Source organism: Aspergillus wentii (genome assembly GCF_001890725.1).
Source record: "Aspergillus wentii DTO 134E9 unplaced genomic scaffold ASPWEscaffold_10, whole genome shotgun sequence".
Taxonomy (NCBI): Eukaryota; Fungi; Ascomycota; class Eurotiomycetes; order Eurotiales; family Aspergillaceae; genus Aspergillus; species Aspergillus wentii.
In genome coordinates this window covers 23,022-45,748 of record NW_024467841.1, presented here as the reverse complement: position 1 = coordinate 45,748, position 22,727 = coordinate 23,022, and the positions used below count along the sequence as shown (strand labels likewise).

Below are 22,727 nucleotides of genomic sequence, written 5' to 3'. Positions count from 1 at the left end.
CAATAAATACCTCTACTAAAGTGCACCCATGTAAAACACAGCCACATTCAGGGGAACCCTGTCGAGTTACTATTCTGCATAAAGGAAAAGCAGCAAGACGTACTTTCAATCTACGGAAATATCCTTACTCTAACTTGGTGCATGAGGGGTATCTATTATGCTGTTTAAATTTTCGTTATGGAAGACCCAGAATTTAACATCTGAACCGAAATCCCTGATATCACCAGAGCTTCGAAACGGACAATTCCTGGAAAAAAAAAAAAAAAAAAAAAAGGCAGGATTATATAGATACAACGATACTAGATTTTACATTAAATCGATCACGTGAATATCACAACAAGCGAAATACCCACCACTTTGACCATATTTCGATCAAGAGTATGAACATGCTAGAAGCACTTCCGATGCACGATGGAGGGTCCGCTTTCATCATATTCCTGTTTGGATATCCACATTTGTTGAAACGTCGAGAGCGAGGCAAGAATGGACCCTCCAATCCAGACCGAATACTTACGTTCAGGCGGAGCTACCACCTTGACCTTCATGGATGCAGGGGCGAGGGCGGTGATTTCCTTGTGCACTCGATCTGGAATGCCGGGGTATAGAGTGGTACCACCAGACTAGAAAGAGGAGTGTTTAGTAGTTGAAGAAGACAGAAATAGTCGAGGGAGGGCTACCATGACAATATTCCCATACAACTCCTTGCGAACATCGACATCGCATTTCATGATCGAATTGAAGGTAGTGATATGGATGCCCCCGTTCTCCAAGCCAAGCATTCCGGGTTGAAAGAGTGCTTCAGGCACTCGAAAGCGTTCATTCCCAATCGTAATAACCTGTCCATCGGGGAGTTCATAATTTTTCTCTATACTGGAACTGTGAGCAGCAGTCTGGAGTTCCTGGTCAAAGTCCAGCGCAACATAGCAGAGCTTTTCTTTAATATCACGGACAATCTCACGCTCTGCACTGGTCGTGAAGGTATAGCCACGTTCGGCCATGACTTTCATCAGATGGTCAGTCAAATCACGGCCAGCCATATCGATTCGGGAGATGGCATGGGACATGGCAAATCCCTCATACATCGGCACAACGTGCGTAACACCATCCCCAGAGTCAAGGACAATACCAGTTGTCCGGCCAGAGGCATACAATGATAATACCGCCTGGATAGAAACATAGAATGCAGGGGCGTTGAATGTTTCAAAGACAATCTGGGTCATCTTCTCCCTGTTTGATTTGGGATTAATTGGTGCCTCTGTCAAGAGAACAGGATGTTCCTCTGGAGCTACTCGGAGCTCATTGTAGTATGTATGATGCCAGATCTTCTCCATGTCGTCCCAGTTGGTCACAACGCCGTGCTCGATTGGATATTTGAGTGAAAGAACGCCGCGTTTGGACTCGGCCTCGTCGCCAACATAGGAGTCCTTCTGGCCCATGCCGATCATGATCCTACAATTAAGAACAAGTTAGCTCATTCTCCCAATGCGATAGAGGTTTAGACAGGGCTCATATGTTTCAGTGAATGACAGAGAGTGTTACCCATGGTGGCGAGGACGCCCGACAATCGAGGCTGCAGAGAGTGTATGAGCGATGAACACCAACATAATGACGGTGGATCGTGGACCAACTTACGGAAAACAGCACGGGGAGCATCGTCGCCAGCGAAGCCAGCCTTGCACATTCCTGAGCTGTATCGTTGGCATCACTTAGTCTCGAGTAACTGGCGCGTTTTGAAAGGTGACTTATACCCATTATCAATTACAAGAGCAGCTGTGTCGTCTAGAGAAAAAGTGTCAGTATGCTAGAGTTTACTTGCCACCAGGGTTCGAAAAGGGGGAAATTGAGTCCAGCATACCTTCCATTGTGAACGAGACGGGGTAGAATAGCCAGAAAGGAGTAAAATGGAATTTGGTGAAGTTAAAGAGAGAACCGAGCAAATTCGTAAGATAAAAAGCTCACTTGATGGCTCTGTAGTTTTATGACGTTGTAGGGTCGATGCAGATATATAGATGCCTTGTTGCCGAGTCGTGCGCAACGAATGTTGTCTTACGCAATGCAATCTAGGCACCCTATCTGAATTACAAATTACTGTATGTCCAAAGAATAAAATGACGGATCGACTCAAACAGTAGTCATGGTCATTCCAGATGTCCGTGGGCCCGCGGGCCCGCGGCTCCGACGCGAGTCCAGGCAACGTAGAAACATAACTTGAATCAAGTTGCCTGGTTGAGCATCAGAAATAAATAGACAGAAAGGCATAGCTCCTCTCTATCCATTCATTTCTTTTACAGGTTTCAATTTGATATCTCTCAGGTCTCAACATGTCGGTGTGTATCGATTCTGACCCAAATCGTTAAAATGAGATTTGCTAACAGTTTACTATAAAAGATCCCTTCTGGGTATGTCTTTCGCCTCTTGGATGTTGACTTCATTTCTGATTAGGTATTTCAGTGTCTCCATATCGGACGAATGCATCACCGCATTCAACCAACTCCGCTCTGGAAGAGGGGCAAACAGACTGCAGTTTATTATCTTTAAGCTATCAGATAACCAGCAAGTTATTGAGGTAGATGAGTCCTCTACTGAGCTAGATTATGAAGCTTTCCGCCAGAAACTGTCATCTGCAGTGGATAACAGTGGAAAGCCGGCTCCTCGTTATGCCGTTTATGACGTTGAGTTCGATCTGCATGAAGATGGCAAAAGGCGGAGGACGGTATTCATCAGTTGGGTTCCTGATCAAACACCCGTCAAGGTATCTACTTTGCATTCCCGGTCTATGGAAGAGTCTGACAATATCCAGCTTTGCATGATCCACGCGAGCACCAAGGAGCAGTTGAAGAATGCGCTTGACATTAAGCTTGACATACATGCTGATAAACCCGACGAGATTGACTGGAAGGTCATCCTGAACAAAGCAAGTGGTGGAAAGGCCTAGACTACTTACGAAGAATAAACTATGGCTTTGACCAGTGCATGTAAATTATATATCATGAAGTGTGTCAATAAAATCATCAAAAATATTCCATACTTGCATGGCGCTAGTCCAAACACTGATGATGCCAAGTCACTGCTCAACTATAAATTGACACTCAAACCTGAAGCTCTCTATTCTTCCTTCCCATAAGCTTGCTCAACACGCCCGAGCTTCTGTGAATATGCCTCTGACCCACGATCCAGAGTTTGCGCAAGCGCTTGCACCGCTGCTACCCATCCTATCCTCTCTACCAACCCCGAAGGTCCATGACATTCAACTCGTCGTGACAGAATCCCAATGTCCTGTGAGCTGTGGCTATAAATATATTTCAAAAGTTCTACCACGGAACCTCAGTTCCATCGTACTGGTGGAGACCCTCGGCGTTTTCCATCCCGGGGATAAGAAGCTTCAGGGACTTCCCATTGATTTCCGCTGCATTCTTGTCGACGATGTCAAGGACTCCCTTGACGCTGGTGTCAACCTCAAGCTGCGCCCATTGGCTTTCCATGTCAGTTTTAACCCACTGTGTCGAAGGTCAGTGAAGGGCTGAAAAGAATAAACTACGGAAACTTACACCAGGACAAACCGTGAAGAACGCAAATCCATCATTCTCATACTCGATCCCATACTGCACTGTCAGACTGTTCAACGCAGCCTTAGAAATCTTGTATGCAGGATACGTCGCCTGAGCAAACTTGCGTGCATTCGAAAGGCGCCTACACTCGAGCCCCTATAAATAACCCCAGTTAGTGATAATAGTCCGCGATCGGGGAACAACTAAGCTTACAGGTTCAAGACCTTGTGAGGTGAAGCCGCACCATGTAACGTCTCAACAGCACATAGCAATATTACTGCAGAAAAGCATCTCCTCCATGGAGTAATTCAGACTGGAGGGGTGGTAAACTCAAAAAGACATCTTCAAATATGTTGGTGAATGATGAGAATGGGAATGTTGTGTTCATGTTGTCTTGCAAGATGGGGTTAAACGAGTCATTATGGCCGTCCAGAATGCTGTCGTTGTTATTATTGCAAGGTCCATGAGAAATTTTCCCCATTGATGATCCTGCTTCTTGAAGTTCTGGGCCAACTGTATCATGGTGTATAGGTACATCGATGGAGCATCGCTTAAGAAGGGAGTCAAATATGGGATAGAATGACGCAACGACTGGCCATCGGTCTTGCAGTTTATCGAGGATTAACATGCAGAAGCGGGCTCGATGCTCGGAAATGAGTCGGGCACCAGTATCCCCCTTGTGGATATTGACAATATGGATAGAAAGCGTTGAGAGGACAGCAGGAAGTCTGTAACAAAATTTAGTATTTACCCTTTCCAATTCTGATCATATCACGGGGACACGAACATGGTAGCTGCAGCGGCATATATGAGATCGCTCGTCACAAGGAACTCCAGCATGCTAGCGATGTGTGTGCATATCTGGAAGGTTGGAGTGCCTGGCCCTGTGCTCTGTGAAAATCTAGGATTACTCCGATGCAAGAGCAGTCGATATTCACTACTAGGTCAGGATACAGCAATCAATCAAAAGGGACTGATGAGTAAAACCTACTGATAGAGAATCTGAATCAGAGTGCCCCATACATTGCCGTTTGCGGACGAAAACTGTAATTCAGGGGGAAGTGATGATGACCACAATGAAATTTCCTCTAGGCAGCGGTCCTGTGCCAGTCCATTGGAATTGCCGAGCTTGATAGTATAATGGCCATCGACTATGAGACATGTCAATAGGGCACGAAGATGGATTATAAGAACCCATACCTGTCTGAGCCAGCTGAACAGCATATACCACAAACAGCGATTGCTCACGTTGAGTCCCGCCTAGACAGTCTCTCTCCAACAACCCAGATACCAGGTCAAAATCAGCTTCTGACAGCGGGGCTACATCGCAAAGTCTCCCTTGTACACGGGGTGGACGATCTAAGAGCATAGATAAGTTGATGTCCATAGCCTGTAAAGTCAGCTAGCTATTAACTCAAACACGAGGATGCACTGACATAGACCATCCACCACAATCTGCGCCATAACTTGCGATCTCTCGGCTGAAGGCGTCCATAAGACTTCCTGGTACGCGTGAGTGCTACGCCTATTCGCATTGGAGAAGACTCACGCTTGATGCATCCCCACAGCCTGTGCCATTCCCGCGGAAATACCAAGCCAGTACCACGGATCTTTGTGATCGAGGAGACCACTCCACCAATGAGACGCAAGGAATGTAGCTTGAATGATTGCGATCGAATCAGCTTCGTACCCAGCATCATAAAGAGATTTGGTTCTTCGGTAAAACGTGAGGCTGGCTTCGTATCGGGAGGCGAACCCGGCAGCAGCAACGAGGGAATCTGAACAGTATATACTCGCAGCGAGATAAACAGCATTCAAGAGTAAGCGTGATACTGTGCCTTCTTCACGAGCTGCAAGGAAAGCTGATCTATCGAGCACCGGCAGTGAAGGAAACGAATACTGAAAGTAGACATCGACAAGGGAATCACTGATCTCTGTTGGTGGGAGGTCGAATACCCCTTCATTCAGAAGGCTTTGAACCGCAGATGTATGAAGTCTCTCCATATGCTGCGCTGTTGAGCTGCCCAGCCGTGCCAGCATTGCGCCGTGAAGGTGGTCCTCCAGTGGGCGGGTATCCGTAGTAACCCGGAATGGATTTCCAAATTGCTGTATCAAATAGTTGAGGTTCGAAGAGTCCCCAATGTATGGCGTCTTGCCGCTGGGACCAAGAGCCGGGAAGAAGGGCTCTTTTGGGTGCTCATTGCGATCACCTTGAGCATCATCGTGGCGTGATGTATTCGAAGCGACATTCTGAAAGGACTGCGGAAGCCTCCTGGTTTGCTCGGTATTAATCGATTTAATTGGAAGTTTTCGAGTCCTGTCTGTGTATTAGCACCGGAATGACCGTCTTTTTGCTGGACCTACCGTCCACGGCGAGAGACAATCGGCTCACAGTTACACCCCGCGGCCCGGCAGTTGGAACAAGCAGTGCCTTCATTGCGGTCGCATTTCACCCGCCGGTCATGGCACAGGCGGCAGGCGACTTTTACTCGTGCATTTGCCCGCGGCATTTGGAAATCAACAAAGGTTGTCGTTGCGTCGTTGTCAATTCGCCGTCCTGATCGAGGATTTCGCCGACTTGGTGGGTCCGACGAGTCAGGAAGTCGCCGAATTCGGATGCATTTGATTGGATGGAATGTTCATCGCCTTTGTACCAAAACCACTATCTATAAAATGCCTCGAGAAAATGAACCATTATACTTACCTGACTTTCACTCCTCATGCGAGGCAATATGCTCCTGAATCTACCCCGCCGAAGTGCGTTCCGTCAATTGATACAAAACCAACGGCCACATCGAACACTCGCAGTGGGACCGCGATTGCACACATCGTCGAGATCTGAGCACGCAACTCAACAGAGTTCCCCAACCGTGCCTGCACCATGGGAAAAGGAGAAATCCGGGGCGGTTGGCTATATGCTGTATGTATGGCGCAAAGACCACAAACTTATCTGATTCTGAAATCTTCCATTCTCTAGGACCAAAGCGGATCAGCTGATCGCCTGGGGAAGACAAGGATCCCTATGGCCTTTATCCTTCGGCCTCGCTTGCTGCGGAGTGGAAATGATGCACACCTCCATGCCGCGATATGACCAGGACCGACTGGGCATTATTTTCCGTGCCTCGCCACGACAGGCGGATGTGATGATTGTGGCTGGCACGGTGGTCAACAAGATGGCCCCGGCACTCAGACTGCTCTATGACCAGATGCCCGAGCCCAAGTGGGTTATCAGCATGGGTAGCTGTGCCAACGGGGGAGGATACTACCACTATAGCTACAGTGTCGTGCGGGGCGTGGACCGCATTGTGCCTGTGGATATCTATGTACCCGGTTGTCCACCCACCCCAGAGGCTCTTCTGCAGGGCATATTTCTGCTGCAAAGGAAAATGCGGAGAACCCCGGTGACCAGAATGTGGTACAGGCGCTGATTAAACAGCAATTTCACGGCCAAGATTGGAATATGACATCCTGTAGTTGTGATTTACGATTTCGAATAAGATCTGGTCAGTATTATATAGCAAAGCTACATTAATGGAGATACATGCGGCCATGACTGTCAGCACACGACCACGCAGAGCCACCTGAGGCTGACTCGCTAGAAATGATATTGATAATGGACCCATAAAAGATGAACAAGATACTCCAAGATAGAATAAATAAAGATATATATATCTATTCAAGAGGTGAATGCTCTCTACCGTGTTTCTAATTAATCATATATCCACCTAAAAATCATAACCTAGAACAGAATAACAAGAGGGTTTCAAGCAAGGAGCGAAGATAGGGATGCGAAAGTTGAAGTCTATTTGGGCAGTGACAGCTTGGCATTGGGGTCAGTGAACTGAGCCTAGAGTTGGGGTAAACCTCGTATCTCCATATCTCGCCCAATCAGGAAGCGCCAGGATATCACAGTTGATAACAAGGCGGTAGGGCCAATGACCGTCCTGAGCTACGAGATAGTCATTTTATAGGAGCGATAAGTGTATGAGTCTTTAATCTCTCCAGAAAGATTACATAGAGATGCCTTTCCACAATTTGTTGTATTTGGCTCTTCAAACACAAAATGAAAGAAATAAACGCAATCGAGACAGCTTCGCCGGTCCAACACGGAGATGCAGCGCTCGAATTCCTGGCCCATGAGAAGCAGGTTGGAGAGATTGCGAGTATCACTGACACCCGCAAGCTGCGATGGAAGATCGATCTTGCCATAATGCCCATACTCGCTGTGATCTACTTTTTGCAGTATCTCGACAAGACATTGCTCAACTATGCGGCAGTCATGGGAATCAAGGACAACCTCAAGGGAAATGAATACAACAACCTCGGAACCATCTTTTACGTGGGATATCTTGTTGCGGAACCGATCACGGCATACCTGATGCAACGACTGCCAATTGGCAAGTATCTGGGCATTAATGTGGCCTGCTGGGGCATTCTAGTTGCCTGCCATGCCGCATGTCGCAGTTATGTCTCTTTGATGATCGTGCGAGTTCTGCTGGGTGTGTTCGAGGCCTCTGTCGCTCCAGCTCTCATTCTCATCACCGGTATGTGGTGGACGAAACCAGAACAGTCCCGACGCATGGGCCTGTGGTATATGCAGATTGGAGTCGCACAGATTGCCGGTGCAGGCATTTCGTATGGGTTTCAGCTGGTCCACTCTGCCCAGTTGGCAAACTGGCAGATTCTCTTCCTCTGCATGGTATGCACCTTCTTACTTTGGAATCATTGAAGCTAACCAGGATGAATGAGCAGGGATGCATAACAACTGCCGTTGGGATCATGGCCGTTTTCCTCCTGCCAGATACTCCGATGACAGCCTGGTTTCTCAGTGACCAGGAGAAGATTGCTGCCGTCGAGCACGTTCGAGCCAATCAAACGGGTATCGAAAACAAGCAGTTGAAGCCATATCAGGTTCTCGAGCTCCTCACCAAAGATAAGCAGACGTGGCCTTTGTTTTTCATCACGGTCCTTGCGATGATTGACAATGGTGCCGTTTCCAATTTCTCAAGCATCATCATTGCGACTTTCGGGTTCTCCAAGCAGAAAACAACCATCATCCAGATGCCTTCGGGGGCTGTTTCGATTATCGCTACCTTTATTGCCATGTACGTCAGTGCACACGGCTACCGCTCCTGCATGATCGCCATCATCACGCTGCCCAGTATTCTGGGTGTGGGATTGCTGCTCGGTATGTTGCTCCAGATCCTCCCTTTCGCAGAAAACTCATCCCTCAGGCCTAGGAAACTCGCATAAAGTCGGCATGCTGTTTGGTGTTTATCTTCTTAACTCGTGTCCGGCCATGTTGCCGATCATCTACAGCTGGAATTCTGCCAATACGAGTGGATATACCAAGCGTGTGATGAGAAATGCCTTGACTCTCATTGCCTTTTGTGTAGGCAATCTCATCGGCCCCCAATTGTTCCAGTCGGGTGATGCACCAAACTATAAGCCAGCCAAGATTGCTCTTGTTGTAACCATGTCGGTTGTGGTCATCCTCGCCTTTATCCTGCAGCGCCTTGTCGTATGGGAGAATGCCAAGCGGGAGAGCGAACAGGCACATTCCACACAAGAGGCTGATGATCTTGATCTTGGCTTTTCGGACTTGACAGATATCGAGAATCGGCAATTCCGATACTTGTATTAGGAGGCATGGGGATGTGTCAGATCAATTGAATGTGTCTATAAATTGTCATTTCACCTGAACGAAAACACAAGCATTGGATTGTGGTAATTTTATAGGAGCATAGATCATGTGCATGTTAGATATAGTGGACTAAGCAATGCACTATATATCAATGATGTAGGGTAGTATTAGAGTATTTCTATGGGCTTTCTATAAATATATATATACAGTTTTATACAGACATTAATACTAGTGACCTACCAGACAGATATTCTTATGTCTACTTACGGCACGCTTTTATAGTATGAATGGGGTCAGTAGAGTTCTAGCTAGATATTGTAAACGGAATATAATAAACTGAGAACAATATGACATGTGACTGATAGTTCACTGTATAAAGAGTCCAATAAAGGCAGCTAACCTATATCACCATTTCCCTGCATTTAACCGCATGACCCGCCAGAGCAGACTGTAGAGCAGCACTCAGAGTTGGCCGAACACTATTATGTTAGTCTGATCCAGTGACTGCAGGTGTGCCCGATAGACCTACACTATCAGCAGTAAATTTGCATCTCTTCTCGAGAGGCGTAGGATTGGCAATGGCGACGCTGACAAGGAGTGCAGTGACAATAGTAAAGAGATTCATCGTGGCCTATTGGTGATTGATCAATGTGCACAGTGTTTGGATTGATCAGATCTTACCTGTGACTGGAAGAAAGGGATGGATAGCCCGAGAAAATAGACTTGGGTATAGGGATATTTAAGGCTGATCTCTTGGGCCCCAACTTGAACATCAGACAGAAGCACCTTGCACAGACTCAATGATCAGATTGGTTGATATCATTTGCTGCCTGAGGGCCTTGCATGTGCAATGAAACCTTGCTAAATACTATGATTGGATGGTGCGGATTCATTTCAAATAGACTACGCTACTACAAGAAAATGAATGTCAAGCCTTGTAAGGTTCAGTCTTAGTTATTACTTTGCATTGCTGCTGTCATATCCATAAAGCATAAGAGATTTCCGGGTCATAACAAAGTGGATCAACCACTTCAACGGCGAATCTATATACACCAGTCTTTCCTGCTCTCAGTCTCCCCCCTGTTTTTGAATATCACAGGACCAAAATCACGAGTCGAAAATAGGACCGTAAGCTGGGATACCCTGCGATTGGAACTCGTAAATGATTTTCTGAGTCATGGCAGGATTGCTAATGACAAACACTGCCTCAGCCTGGAATTCATCCACTTGCTGGCGCACAATAGGAAGCATATCGACACGGCCGAGGACGTTCGTATCCAGGATGATTGGATCAGGACCCATTTCATGCACGAGATCGAGAACACCCTGGCCGTAGGTCTTTATGGGAGTACGCGTCTGCCAAACCACCTTGATGAGCGGCCGGTTCGCGTCCCCGAGGAAGCCCAGACAGGGTCCAATTCCTGAACCCGTAGTGACGATGATGATGCGGTTGAAGAGACGCAGACCGTAGCCGACGCCGCGCATGAGGGATCCGCGTTTCCAGAGATTGCTGGGCGGGTTTTGGATGGTGTCAGCTGTCCAATCGCCGGCTTTTGACACGACGATGGAGAAACTACTGTTGTTTCTTCTATGACCCTTCTTAAAGGTGCTGTTGTTGCTGATCGTGCTGTTCCGGTAGCTGTGGCCTTTCAAGGTGGTGGCGTTGCTGATGGTACTGTCCCTGTTGTTGGAGATGGTGCTGTTGCGGTTGGAGGGAGCAGGCTCGTCTGGGAAGCCGGCGAAACTGTGCCAGTCGCGGAGAGGGTGCTTGGTCACTTGGATTCCCTTGGCGAAGCTGATCTGCGTGTGGTCAAAGCTGAGTCGGGTGGCGTGCGTGGAGAGCGGTTCGGCCTTGACGGGCACCTTGCGCAGTAGTAGCCACGGGTGCACGATGGCGATGATAGCTGCGATCAAAAGCCAGAACGCCGGCAGTGTGATGAGGAAGTGGCCGAACGACTCCCGTTGCGCGCGGCTGACTTCGTGGACAAAGACCATCAGCAGCGCAACAAAGAGTGCCAGGACGGTCCACGAGCCGAATCGGTGGGTGAGCTCGAAGTAGTCATGGTACTTTCTGCGGAAGGTGGGATATGCCACTCCCACCATCACCAGGAGGCACACGAGAACCACGTAGCAGAGCGTGACTGGTGCGGCGGAGAATTTGAAGTCGCTGGTGGATGGGCTGATGGGCGATGATGTCCAGTACAGCCGTGACACTGCAGCGAGGAAGCCAATGTACCACACCACCGATGCAACGCCGCAGCCGCTGTGGACACCGCCATAGTGCGCTGCATTTGCAGCCCTGCGGCGTAACCAGAGCGGCGCGGAGCGAGGAAGCGAACACACCACGCGATAGATGCCATTGACAACCATCGGGTGTCGCGCGAGACCACAGGCTACCAGGTTCACGGCCGTCGCATCGACCAGCGCCAGCAGTTGGCGATCAGAGATCATCACGTAGAGAAAAACGGCCAGATTGGCGCAGAACACAAAGGCGAACAGCCGCCGGTAGACCGTAAAGACATTGTATCGAAAATTCGCAAACCGCTTCCGCTTGGGCGGAGCCTGCTTCTCGAGATCAATGGTATCGCGAGAGTCACGGTTCGATCCAACGGGCTTGGGGACGACCTCCTCGGCCACTTTTTCCCGCGGAGGAAAAGTGAACTCGGCCGGGCTGGGCGGGTTGGCTGATGAGGCATTGCAGACTGCCGGCGCCGGGGGCGTGGGCAGCTGCACGATGTCGTTTTTTTCATCCATGGCGAGGGCAACGAGAGGGAAAAGGTGGTGATCCAGCTACGCAGCCAGGGCCGTTGTCTTATACGAGACAGAACGCATTGCGCGTCGACAGCGAACCGGCATCTTCGCAGCATGCAGAATCTGACCGAATCCGTGTTTCCCGCTTTGCATCGCTAGTGGGGAGCTGGATTCATGGTCGAGAGCGCGACGGTGTCGACGGCCATATTTTGTTGGCCACCGCGCCAGTTCGCGCAGGCGGATTAGCAAACCAGATCGCCAGCAAGGGTTGCCTACCCCTCATTTTAGGGCCGCATTACTGACCCATCCGGAGAATGTCCACCGTGTCGCAGCCAGGCAGCTGGACGCTCCGCCGGACGGACGGGATTGGGGTGGGCTCGCACTGTCGATCTGACATCTGACTGGCGCAGATCCCGCAAACTATTGCCTGTCACTAACGCAGGCTAGAGGGTTAGTCAGGTGGATCTGCTGCGAACGCGTTCATCGCTCAGAACTCTGGATACGAGAACTTTCTGCATGCAGCTTTCTGCGATGCTGAACAGCTGGGAGGCATCCTTGGGAGGATGAATTGAGTCTTTTGCCTTGGTGGGTTGGATTGGCGATGGCCGAATTGGGCAACAGGTGTCCCCACGCCCCACCGGCGGCTGACGATTGGCCAAACACTATCTGAAAATTACCGTCTTGCCCGGTATTGCAAACTCAATTTTGTTGACACGCAAAATAGGCAAGAACCTCGGTAGAAAGCCACACTGAAGATGTGCTTTGATTGATGATTTCCTTTAGAACTACAAAGCAATTGACTTGCAACTAACTCAATAACTACTGTCCATTCAGATTCGCTCATCTCACAATATATTCTTCTTCCTGGACCCAGTGTCAGTGGGTTCTCTCCACAGAACTATCGGACAATATCATCCAGTAAAATAGGTAGAAACAACATAAGAACGATGAAAAGAATACAGTTTGATTAAGATCGTTCCGAGATCGCTTCGAGAAGACAGTGCAGAGTTTGCATGGCAGGTTTCTGCAGACCTTGATCGCTTTCACGCGGGATGAAATCCTACGCAGCAACCTTAGTGGCAGCTGCTTGCCGCAATGGATCCTTTGATCACTACAGCATGCCCTTCTGACACTTGGAGGAAACCCCCGAAAGCTACTGCATCTCATGTGGGTATGGAGCCGCAGCCTGTTCATTCGGACCGGGACTCGTTCACCGTGTAGACCAGCTTACTGGCTCGCACCTTGCCGTCGCGTAACATCTGGAGTCCAGCCAGTGCCCCAGCGAGCCCGCCTGGCTTCACCTGGTAGGGATGAGGCACAAGGCGGCGTGCTTCGAGCAACTTCTGTGCCAGGCCAGCCCACTTTTTCCCGAATTCTAGATTGCTTGGATCGGGTGAGGCCTGGTTCGTTCCCATGCGGTACGGCTCCCCCACCACATCATATGCCATGGAGACGTGCGAATCGACATCGTCTCTCGGGCATCGCACCTCCAGTAACGCATGGTACGATCCGCCTGCGGAGGAGATGGCGGCACTGCAGATGCCAGCCGATTGATGCGTGGAGATGGTATCGAGCACAAACTCCAAGGCGTCATCGGTATCCTCTCTGATCTGCTCGCCGACTTGTGGATCATGGTAGTCAAAGACTGCATCCGCCCCGAGCTCAAACATCAAGTTGCGGTTGTGTTCCGAGCAGGTTGTCACGACGCGCAGCCCAGATAGCTTTGCGAGCTGGATAGCCAGCGTGCCTGTGGCCGTTGCCCCGCCATAGATCAGGATACTTGTATCACTCGCGTCCTCGTCTGGACTCCCGGGCAATGGCAGTTCCATGCTCTGATACAGATTTTGGCCAACGGTCGTCAGACCGACGCCGAGCGTGGCTGCGGCGTCGAAACTCATATATGGGGGGATGAGGATTTGGAGGTCGCCTTTGGCAATGACATACTCGGCGAATGCACCGCCATCCGGACGGGCTGCGTTGCTGCCGTGGACAAAGCCAGCCACACGATCGCCCTTTTTGAATGGCTTTGTGACCTGTGGGCCGACGGCCTCGACAATTCCCGCATAGTCACAGCCCACGGTGGCTCCGTTACAGGGCACAAAGTCGATGTGGCGCCAGTCGGTGGGATTCAAAGCCACTGGGAGGGGATTAGTCAGGAATACACGAGAATCCAACATCACAGGGCATACCAGCTTTGGTCTTGACAAGCAGATAATCGTCGGGGACTGCGGGCAGCGGAACTTGCAGCACTTCCGCGCGACCCGGTTGTTGGACAACGACAGCTGACTGCGTCGACATGATGTTTGTGGCGGGATGGGAGGAAAGACGGTGTGCGCGAGACGGCCGGTAGTGCAAATAGCTCCGAGACCGCAAGGTGGCTATTTGATGGGATTTTCGGTTTGTTTACGAGGGCTTGGAGGGGCAGAGTTATAGCCAGAGTTCGGTTCCCGGTTTGTGGCAGACGCCAGAAGGTACCATTGCGGTGGATTGCGGTGAGCTCTGGGTTCTCCAAAATCGGGGCAGTGATCGGTGGGGGGGGATGGCCTGCAGCTAACGCAGATGGGTTGCGTGCGGGTGGACGCTATCGTCCCCGACCCCAACCATTCAGCGTGGTTTGTCGTCCGCTGAAGCCAATTCGCGCTCCGTTCGTAATGGAAAAGACGCCGTCAGATTCATCAGAAAGTATGTTATATTGCATGAACGCTGCAGAGTATTGCTGATCCAATTCTTGTGGTGCATGCACGCCGGTGGGGCGTACGGAAACTGTGTATTTTTTCCAGCTCCACTGCAGAACCGCCGCCCACCAATGATAAGATCCCCACCGCCAATAGTCTCTGCCTTGGGCTGACCCCGTCCCGATGGAGGCTGACGATCCTACGCAGGAGCAACAAAGACCTGGTTTGGTCCATCTGGCCTTGCTGGGACTCGAACACATTGGCCCGATCGAAAGCAGCGCCGCATCGACGCCGCTGCGTGGCCCGCCAGTAGGAAAGCGCAGGTGGACGCGTGGATCGGCGCGTTCATTACTATGATCTTGAGTCTTGGTATGCCATTCTTGCGGTGCACAACACCGGCTGTAGTCCGGCTTTAATAGCCCTCCCTCCTTCCTCTCATCACCACCATTTCTCCCTTGACCCTTTTTTTTCAACTTAAATTATCCCATAATTTCTAATATGCCCGGTCGACCGACAAATCCCCCAGAAATGGATGGAATCGCGGTCATCGGAATCGGGTGTCGCTTCTCGGGCGGCGCAACCTCGCCCGAGGATTTCTGGCAGATGCTCTGCGATGGGCGAACAGGGCACGGCCGGATTCCGTCCAGTAGATATGAGGCCTCTGGCTGGCATCATCCCAGCCATGAGCGGAAAGGCGCAGTGCGTGGTTTCTTTTCTGCTGTTAGATTGAAACTTATGTGATTAGATCAACCATGACAGTGGATTCTTCTTGGATGAAGATCCATCACGATTCGATGCACCCTTTTTCTCAATCACCGCCAAAGAGGCGGCGGGAATGGACCCCGCGCAGCGATTGTTGCTGGAGGTCGCGTATGAGACTTTTGAAGATGGTATGTTGATTCAAGAGAGGTGGAATATAGCTAAACTGGCGCAACAGGCGGAATACCAATAGACACACTGCCAGGCAGCGACACGGCAGTGTATTCGGGCTCCATGACAAATGATTATGAGCTCTTATCAACACGAGATATATATGACATGCCTCACAACTCGGCGACTGGAAATGGCCGGACCATGCTGGCAAATCGCCTGTCGTGGTTCTTCGATCTGCAAGGCCCGAGTATCATGATGGACACGGCGTGTTCGTCCAGTTTAACTGCAGTCCATCTGGCAGCAAACGCCTTGAGTTCTGGCGAATGCGGAATGGTGCGTATGCCAGATCAGTTGAGCGGACCTATGCTAACAGTTATAGGCGTTGGTGACTGGTGCCAGTCTTATCTTACACCCTAATTTCACACAGAGACTCTCGTACATGCACATGATGAGTCCAGATGGTATCAGCCACTCCTTCGATGAGTCGGCCAATGGATATGGACGGGGAGAGGGCATTGGGGCCGTCCTTCTCAAGCCCCTCGCCGCGGCAATGGCTGACGGCGATAACATCCGAGCCGTCATCCGCGGCACAGGCATCAACCAGGATGGCCGCACGCCGGGGATTACCCTGCCCAGCCCGACCTCTCAGGCCAGTTTGATTCGGTCGACGTATGAGCGACATGGTCTGTCCATGCGAGACACGGCGTACTTTGAAGCGCATGGCACGGGCACGCCTGTTGGAGTGAGTAGAACACTGCAGAATTCCCCATGCAGAACTGACTGTGATTAGGATCCTACAGAGCTGTCCGCAGTGGGCATGACACTGGGTGAGGCTCGAACACCCACCGACGAGCCGATATACGTGGGCTCGGTGAAGACCAATCTCGGCCACACCGAAGGCGCCGCCGGAGTGGCGAGTCTGATCAAAGTCGTTCTCTGTTTAGAGAAAGCCACGCTGGTACCCAATGCTGGGTTCAAGAACATCAACCCCAAGATCCGGCTCGAGGACTGGCGATTACGGCTGAGCAACGAGACGATGCCCTGGCCGGACCATCTGCCTCAGCGGGCGAGCATCAACTCGTTCGGATTCGGTGGATCCAACGCGCACGTCATCATCGAAAGCCTCAAGGAAACCCTGCGCGGCAGTGAAAGAGACCGCGAGCCGGCCCCTCAGGTTGTCGTCTTCTCGACCTTTGACCAAGCTGGGATCGAGCGTCTGGGTTCGAGTTGGAGCGACTATCTCAAGCGCCAGGAGCGCGACATCCCATTGCCGAATCTGGCGCATACCATGCTGAGTCGGCGCTCGCAGCTGGGCTTCCGCAGCTTTGCAGTGGCCAACTCGCTCGACCAGCTACAGGGCGTCCTGGAAAAGGGACTCCCCAAGCATCCTCGGGCGAGTCGCAAAGCCCAAACACGACTCGCGTTTGTCTTCACCGGTCAAGGCGGCCAGTGGGCGGGCATGGGGCAGGAGCTGTTGAGAATCCCCGTGTTCCGCGAAAGCATGCAGCGATCCCAGGACATTCTCTCCTCGCTCGGGTGTCCTTTTGATATTGTGCAGGAGATTCGAGCAGAGGCCAAGGACAGCCAGATCAACCGGCCCGACCGCAGCCAGCCCATCACCTGTGCGCTGCAGATTGCGCTGGTCGACCTGCTGGCCAGCTGGTCTGTCCTCCCCAATGCCGTTGTCGGTCACTCGAGTGGTGAAATCGCTGCCGCATATGCCGGTGGCTATCTCACCCACCCAGACGCCCTGCGAGTCGCCTGGTTCCGCGGCTTTTTCTCGCAGCAGATTGCCGAGAGCGATAAACGGGGAGGCATGCTGGCGACGGGCATTTCGGCAGAGAACGCGCAGAAGTATCTGGATGAGCTGCCGCCACGGTCAGTGGTCGTTGCCTGCGTGAACAGTCCTGCCAGCACCACCCTATCTGGAGATGTAGACCTGATCGACCAGCTCGAAGGCCGACTGCAGAAAGATGGCCACTTTGCGCGCAAGCTGCGCATCGATACGGCATATCATTCGCCTCACATGGAAGAGCTGGTGGAAGTGGTTGGCAATGCCATCGAGTGCATCAAGCCTGAAGATCGATTTGCCGGGGCGATTCCGATGCTCTCCTCCGTCACCAAGGAGCGTGTCTCTCCCGCAGAGCTGGGGGGCGCGTACTGGGTGCGCAACATGGTCAGCACCGTCGAGTTCACGGCGGCCGTATCGCAGCTCGCCCGTCTGAGCGAATCGACCAAGGCTCGCCGTCGCCCGGCGCCCATCAAATGGACGGCGCTGGTGGAAATCGGACCTCATGCCGTTCTCAAGGGCCCAGTCAACCAGATCCTGCAGGCCGTCAACGCCAACATGGCTGCCCTGCCGTACCATTCGCTGGTGACGCGCAACCAACACGCGCTGCGAACATCGCTCGAAGTGGCTGGCTCTCTTTGGAGCACCGGGCATGCGATCGATCTGGCTGCAGTCAACAGCAGTGCCGATCCCACCACCCCAGCGGTCGTGGCTGATCTGCCTTCCTACCCCTGGAATCACCAAACATCGTTCTGGCATGAACCGCTGGAGACGGCGCAATTACGACAGCGCAAGCACCCGCGCCACGATATCCTGGGAGCTCCCCTCGACTATCAAAACGCCCTCGAGCCCCAATGGAGGAACTTCCTCCGGCTGTCAGAGAATCCATGGATCGCCGATCACGTCGTGGCCGGATCGATCGTCTTCCCAGCGGCCGGAATGCTGGTGATGGTCACCGAAGCAGCGCGACAAATGGCAGACGGCCGGGAGATGATGGGAATCGAATTCCAAGACCTCCATTTCCTCCGCGGTGTTGTTGTTCCCAACGATGAGCGCGGACTGGAAACTGTCCTGCAAGTCTCGCCCCATCCGGGAATGCTCGGCTGGTATCAATTCGGGATTTTCTCGCTTCCATCTGGGGGTGCCTGGATTCAGCACGCAAAGGGTGCGTTCGCGGCGCGATACGAGAACCAGGAGGATGCAGAGCATGCGGCGAACTGGTCCGCATCGTTGGAGCGCATCCGGAGCACGCAGACTGTTGCGCGAATGGCCAACATCGGGCAAGCATACCAGTGGCTGTCGGACGTCGGTGGTCTGTCGGTAGGGCCATCGTTCAAGACCATCACCGGCGTGTCTTTTGTCGAGTCGGAGCCTCGTCTGTGGCTGTCTGGAGTGGTCACAGACACCAAATCCGGCATGCCGTATGAAAGAGAGACGCCCAGCTTCATCCATCCCACCACGCTGGACTGCCTCTTTCAGTCGGCGCTGCTGTCCTGCTCCGATGCCCTGTCCAGCACCAACGCCAATATCCCCGTCGGAGTCGACCATGTCTACATCTCCAACAATTCCCGCCCGAATCCAGGCGAGCAGTTCGTCGTGCACACCGAGACGCAGTGGCGAGACGGCAAATCGCGCACCCAGTGCATCGCCTCGGATCCGTCGTGGTCCAAACCCTGGATCACCTTCGAAGGTGTTCATCTCGGCCGGCTTCCCTTCAACCCCAACGCCCAAAAGCAAGACGAGGCAGCGTCTCAGAGCCGGTATTCGTCGATTGTTTGGGGTGAGCACTTGGATTCGCCACTGGTCATCGCTAAAGATGGGACGCAAGGCCGTCTCCGGCTGAAAGACTGGGTGAAGCGCCTGTGCCATACCCACGGAGATGCGAAATTGCTCGTCACCACATCGGACACGACAACTCCGTGCATCGAGGAGCTCTACGAGCTGGCCCCAGCTGGTGGAAAGCGACCCTGCCTCGGAAGGATCACCACTGCATTGTGTGGCGCCGATGAAGATGCAAAGGACACGAACATTGTGCCTATCAGTGCGCTGGACAAGCTCCCATCCGCATCGCTCCCAGAGAGTACATATGACTTTGCCGTTATTGACGAGCCCAGCCTATGGCAGGGTAAGGCTACAACGGCTATTCTATCTTTCCTGAGCACGATCCTCGAGCGCAGCGGCGTTGCGGCGATGCGCGTTTCCGAGACCAACGTCAACTCTGCCGTGGAAACGTTGCAACGCTTTGACGGATTGGAAATCGACAGCGTCACAGATGACGAAAACTTCATCGTCGTACGCAGGACGCCCGCCTCGTGGACCCCAGAGTCTGAGATCTACATCCTCGGTGCCGACGCAAGTTCATCCACTGTTCTGGATCATCTAGGAAAGAACCTAGCCGCTCACAACGCTCGCGTGGTGCCTGTCGGGTTAGACCAGGCAGCCACGCTGGCCGGAAAGACGGTGGTGTCGTTACTCGACCTGGCAGGTCCATGGGTATCCAACTGGACAGCCGACGACCTGAGCCGATTCCAAGAGCTCATCCACGCTCAGTATGTTCTCTGGGTCTCACCCTTCTGGGCTCAAGGGGCCGTGGAGAATGCGGAATCCGGTGCCACGTGCGGTCTGCTGCGAACGCTGCGCAACGAGCAGTGGAATACCACAATTTCACAGCTACTGGTGGATACCGACGATATGCAAGACCAGGCTGGTTTGGCTGCGGCGATTCTGCGGGTAATGCATCTCACGACGCAGGATAGCTCACGCCGGGCAGACTTGGAGTACCGTCTGTCGAGTGCTCGCCTGTTGGTTCCACGAGTGCTTGAGACTCCAGCGGTGGATGAGGCGATGCATACGCTGGTCAATGGCCCTCGACCTGTGTTGGCTGATCTGACGCTGGACACAAGACCCCTGCAGCTGAAGGCCCAGGACACAGACAGTGCGTACTGGGAAGAGCAGCAGCTCGAAGACCAACTCCCAGCAGACCATGCGGAGCTCAAGGTTGAGATGGCCACTGTCTATCATGCAAACAGCGATGCAAACTCCCTCGAAACCGCCCTGCCCATGTTCGAGATTGTGGGCAGAGTCAATCGGATTGGATCAGGCGTGCACGACCTGGCTGTGGGCGACAAGGTGTTGACGCTGGCCTCGGAGGAATCTGGCCTATCGACGATGCTACGCGTCGCGGAGAATGACACCATCCGAATTCCTTCCAACACCGATCCAGCAAAGACCATCTCGTCTCCTCTGGCGTACCTCAACGCGCATCAGATTCTCACCCAGGTCGGCCGACTGCGCGCCAGTTCATCCGTCCTCTTTGTCGGATCAACCAGCCAGACTCTTCTAGCCATGATCGACTACTCTCTCAGCATGGATACGCAAGTTATTGTCGCCACGGATTCCCAAGACACGACCGAGGCCCTTTCCTCACGCTACCCGGCCCTAAAGGACCGCATTCTGGGTATCCACGGTAGTCTCGAAGCGAGCGTATCGAGACTGACAAATGGCTGTGGAGTCGAAACTAGTGTCTGTCTTGTCGGTGGATATGCTGGTCGGGTTGCCGCCAGGTGTCTATCCCCCGGTGGGCAGTACATCAATCTGTCCAGCGAGATGAAGCTCAGTGCTCTCCCAGAGAGCTTCATCGACAGTGGCTGCACCTTCTCCTCGCCCAAATTACAGAGGACATTCTCCGAGAAGCCAGGCAGCCTGCATGCCTCCCTGCGAGAGGTCATCGACTACATGAAGAGGCACCAAATGCTGGAGCGTGTGCAAGCCTATCCCATCTTCCCTGTTTCCGATCTGCAGGCTGCATTCAGTCACTGCAAAAAGACCAATACCCGAGCCATCGTGGACTTACAAGCTCCCGGTCGAGTGCCCATTGTGCAGCCGCTGCCCGAGTTCACCGGACTGCCTGCGGAGGACACCTATATCCTGGCCGGTGGGCTGGGCAATCTCGGTCTTGCCTTTGCTGATACTCTAGTGGAAGCTGGAGCACGACACTTGGTCTTCCTGGGGCGATCTGGCGTGGTCCAGCAGGGGCAGCAGCTTGCCCTGGACTTGTTGAGCACTCGCGGATGTCGTGTTGATGTTGTGCGTTGTGACATTTCCCAAAAGGCAGACATCGAGCACCTTGCATTCAAGATCAGGAGCAAAGGCTGGCATGTTGCCGGTGTGATTCAGTGCACCACCGTTCTCCGGGATAGCATGTTTGAGAAGATGACATTTGACGACTGGACCCAATCGACTGATTCCAAAATCAATGGCACCTTGAATCTGCACCGTCTCTTCTCCCAGCCAGACCAAGGGCTGTCATTCTTCGTGACTCTCTCTTCCGTGGCCAGCGTCATTGGAAACATGGGCCAGGCCAACTACTCCGCCGGCAACGGCTTCATGGATGCCCTATTGGAATGGCGGCGCAACCACAACCTCCCCGGCCACTCCATCAACATCGGCCTCGTCCCTGATGCCAGCGGCCTCAGTGACATCGCTGAAGACCAGGAACAACGTCGTCGCCGATACAACCATCTCGACGGCACTGAGATCATGACTCGCGAGCTCCAAACCCTCCTCCGGGTAATCATCAACAGCAAGCTGTCTCTCCCACCGCAAATCATTGCGGGTATGACAGACTCCCTGTCTCGCAAAAATCCCCCAGGCGCATGGCTTCTCGATCGCAAGTTTGACCATCGCCTCCTCCCGGTGGAGGACAGTGACGGAGGCAAACTCACAACGAGCGCCCTGCTCAAGGAGTCCAGTTCGCCAGACGCTGCGGCGCAGATCGTCGTCGACGCTCTGAGTGAATACCTCGCACACGCAATGGCCACAACCGCCGATTCTATCGATTTGGACCTGCCTCTGTCCGCACTGGGTGGTAAGTTTTGACAATTCTTTTTCATATGATGTATGCTAACATGTCACAGTTGACTCCCTCAAAGCCACCGAAGTGCAGAATTGGGTCTCGCGCGAACTGGGGGCAGAGCTGTCTTCGTTTGACTTTCTGGGCTCGCAGCCGACCAAGGCGTTGGCCAAGAAGATCGCTTCTGCCAGCTCTTTTGTCACGGTGTCGAGCTGATTAAATGGTTTTAATGGGGTATATGGACTCACGGCGTTGATGATTTTCTACTTTTAAACTCTGTAATGATCGAATTAGCGAGATAGGTTCACTATCTTTTTCGCGTTAATACCTTCCTCGTTTATGTATATATATATATATGCCACGGGGTATATAGTATATTCTGTACTAGTAGGGAAAAATATAATTCTCATACTACTTATTAGTTATATCTCAGTATAACTACACTAGTAGCGTCATTAAAATCAGTGTAATACCATAACAGATTGTGCAGCACTTGGCCAACATTCCCTTTTACGGCGACCGAACAACCTTCAAGTGGGTCCGAATGGTCGGTCATTTCAAGACCAAGATGCCTGATGCCAATCTGGGATTGCGT

The 22,727-nt window shown here is 52.2% G+C and overlaps 10 protein-coding genes across 10 annotated transcripts; 4 read left to right on the top strand and 6 right to left on the bottom strand.

Annotated features, from left to right (window-relative positions):
* Nucleotides 1-389: 389 nt before the first annotated feature.
* Nucleotides 390-1,862, bottom strand: ASPWEDRAFT_55276 (actin; the record flags this gene model as incomplete). The annotated part of the gene is made up of 6 exons (XM_040838186.1): nt 390-620; nt 678-1,449; nt 1,540-1,570; nt 1,633-1,688; nt 1,749-1,779; nt 1,856-1,862. The coding sequence occupies 6 exons, from the start codon at nt 1,860-1,862 to the stop codon at nt 390-392; spliced, it is 1,128 nt and encodes a 375-aa protein (XP_040683348.1).
* A 394-nt stretch (nt 1,863-2,256) lies between these two features.
* ASPWEDRAFT_294336 (actin-binding ADF family protein) lies at nt 2,257-3,045 on the top strand. Its single transcript, XM_040833284.1, has 4 exons — nt 2,257-2,327; nt 2,389-2,399; nt 2,452-2,752; nt 2,801-3,045. Exons 1-4 carry the CDS (start codon nt 2,322-2,324, stop codon nt 2,933-2,935), a joined length of 453 nt encoding a protein of 150 aa, XP_040683347.1. The 5' UTR covers nt 2,257-2,321; the 3' UTR covers nt 2,936-3,045.
* A 777-nt stretch (nt 3,046-3,822) lies between these two features.
* On the bottom strand, nt 3,823-6,058 carry ASPWEDRAFT_121776 (Zn(II)2Cys6 transcription factor; the record flags this gene model as incomplete). The annotated part of the gene is made up of 7 exons (XM_040829106.1): nt 3,823-4,276; nt 4,336-4,485; nt 4,540-4,699; nt 4,749-4,938; nt 4,985-5,051; nt 5,098-5,865; nt 5,913-6,058. The coding sequence occupies 7 exons, from the start codon at nt 6,056-6,058 to the stop codon at nt 3,823-3,825; spliced, it is 1,935 nt and encodes a 644-aa protein (XP_040683346.1).
* A 212-nt stretch (nt 6,059-6,270) lies between these two features.
* Nucleotides 6,271-7,167, top strand: ASPWEDRAFT_188118 (NuoB/complex I 20 kDa subunit family protein). Its single transcript, XM_040832203.1, has 2 exons — nt 6,271-6,468; nt 6,526-7,167. The coding sequence occupies exons 1-2, from the start codon at nt 6,281-6,283 to the stop codon at nt 6,974-6,976; spliced, it is 639 nt and encodes a 212-aa protein (XP_040683345.1). The 5' UTR covers nt 6,271-6,280; the 3' UTR covers nt 6,977-7,167.
* A 444-nt stretch (nt 7,168-7,611) lies between these two features.
* On the top strand, nt 7,612-9,379 carry ASPWEDRAFT_165275 (uncharacterized protein; the record flags this gene model as incomplete). Its single annotated transcript, XM_040829902.1, has 3 exons — nt 7,612-8,247; nt 8,301-8,736; nt 8,783-9,379. The coding sequence occupies 3 exons, from the start codon at nt 7,612-7,614 to the stop codon at nt 9,190-9,192; spliced, it is 1,482 nt and encodes a 493-aa protein (XP_040683344.1). The 3' UTR covers nt 9,193-9,379.
* Nucleotides 9,380-9,486: 107 nt separating this feature from the next.
* ASPWEDRAFT_188116 (uncharacterized protein) lies at nt 9,487-9,878 on the bottom strand. Its single transcript, XM_040832202.1, has 2 exons — nt 9,722-9,878; nt 9,487-9,671 (listed from the first exon to the last, which is right to left on the bottom strand). Exons 1-2 carry the CDS (start codon nt 9,815-9,817, stop codon nt 9,615-9,617), a joined length of 153 nt encoding a protein of 50 aa, XP_040683343.1. The 5' UTR covers nt 9,818-9,878; the 3' UTR covers nt 9,487-9,614.
* Nucleotides 9,879-10,122: 244 nt separating this feature from the next.
* ASPWEDRAFT_46415 (uncharacterized protein) lies at nt 10,123-12,146 on the bottom strand. The gene has a single exon (XM_040836755.1). The coding sequence runs from the start codon at nt 11,944-11,946 to the stop codon at nt 10,300-10,302; it is 1,647 nt and encodes a 548-aa protein (XP_040683342.1). The 5' UTR covers nt 11,947-12,146; the 3' UTR covers nt 10,123-10,299.
* Nucleotides 12,147-12,960: 814 nt separating this feature from the next.
* Nucleotides 12,961-14,382, bottom strand: ASPWEDRAFT_294261 (zinc-binding alcohol dehydrogenase family protein). The gene is made up of 2 exons (XM_040833282.1): nt 14,133-14,382; nt 12,961-14,080 (listed from the first exon to the last, which is right to left on the bottom strand). Exons 1-2 carry the CDS (start codon nt 14,239-14,241, stop codon nt 13,134-13,136), a joined length of 1,056 nt encoding a protein of 351 aa, XP_040683341.1. The 5' UTR covers nt 14,242-14,382; the 3' UTR covers nt 12,961-13,133.
* On the bottom strand, nt 14,323-14,997 carry ASPWEDRAFT_294241 (uncharacterized protein). The gene has a single exon (XM_040833279.1). The coding sequence runs from the start codon at nt 14,876-14,878 to the stop codon at nt 14,525-14,527; it is 354 nt and encodes a 117-aa protein (XP_040683340.1). The 5' UTR covers nt 14,879-14,997; the 3' UTR covers nt 14,323-14,524.
* On the top strand, nt 14,998-22,417 carry ASPWEDRAFT_294248 (uncharacterized protein). The gene is made up of 5 exons (XM_040833280.1): nt 14,998-15,317; nt 15,364-15,508; nt 15,556-15,824; nt 15,871-16,233; nt 16,282-22,417. Exons 1-5 carry the CDS (start codon nt 15,117-15,119, stop codon nt 22,156-22,158), a joined length of 6,855 nt encoding a protein of 2,284 aa, XP_040683339.1. The 5' UTR covers nt 14,998-15,116; the 3' UTR covers nt 22,159-22,417.
* The last annotated feature ends 310 nt before the right edge of the window (nt 22,418-22,727 follow it).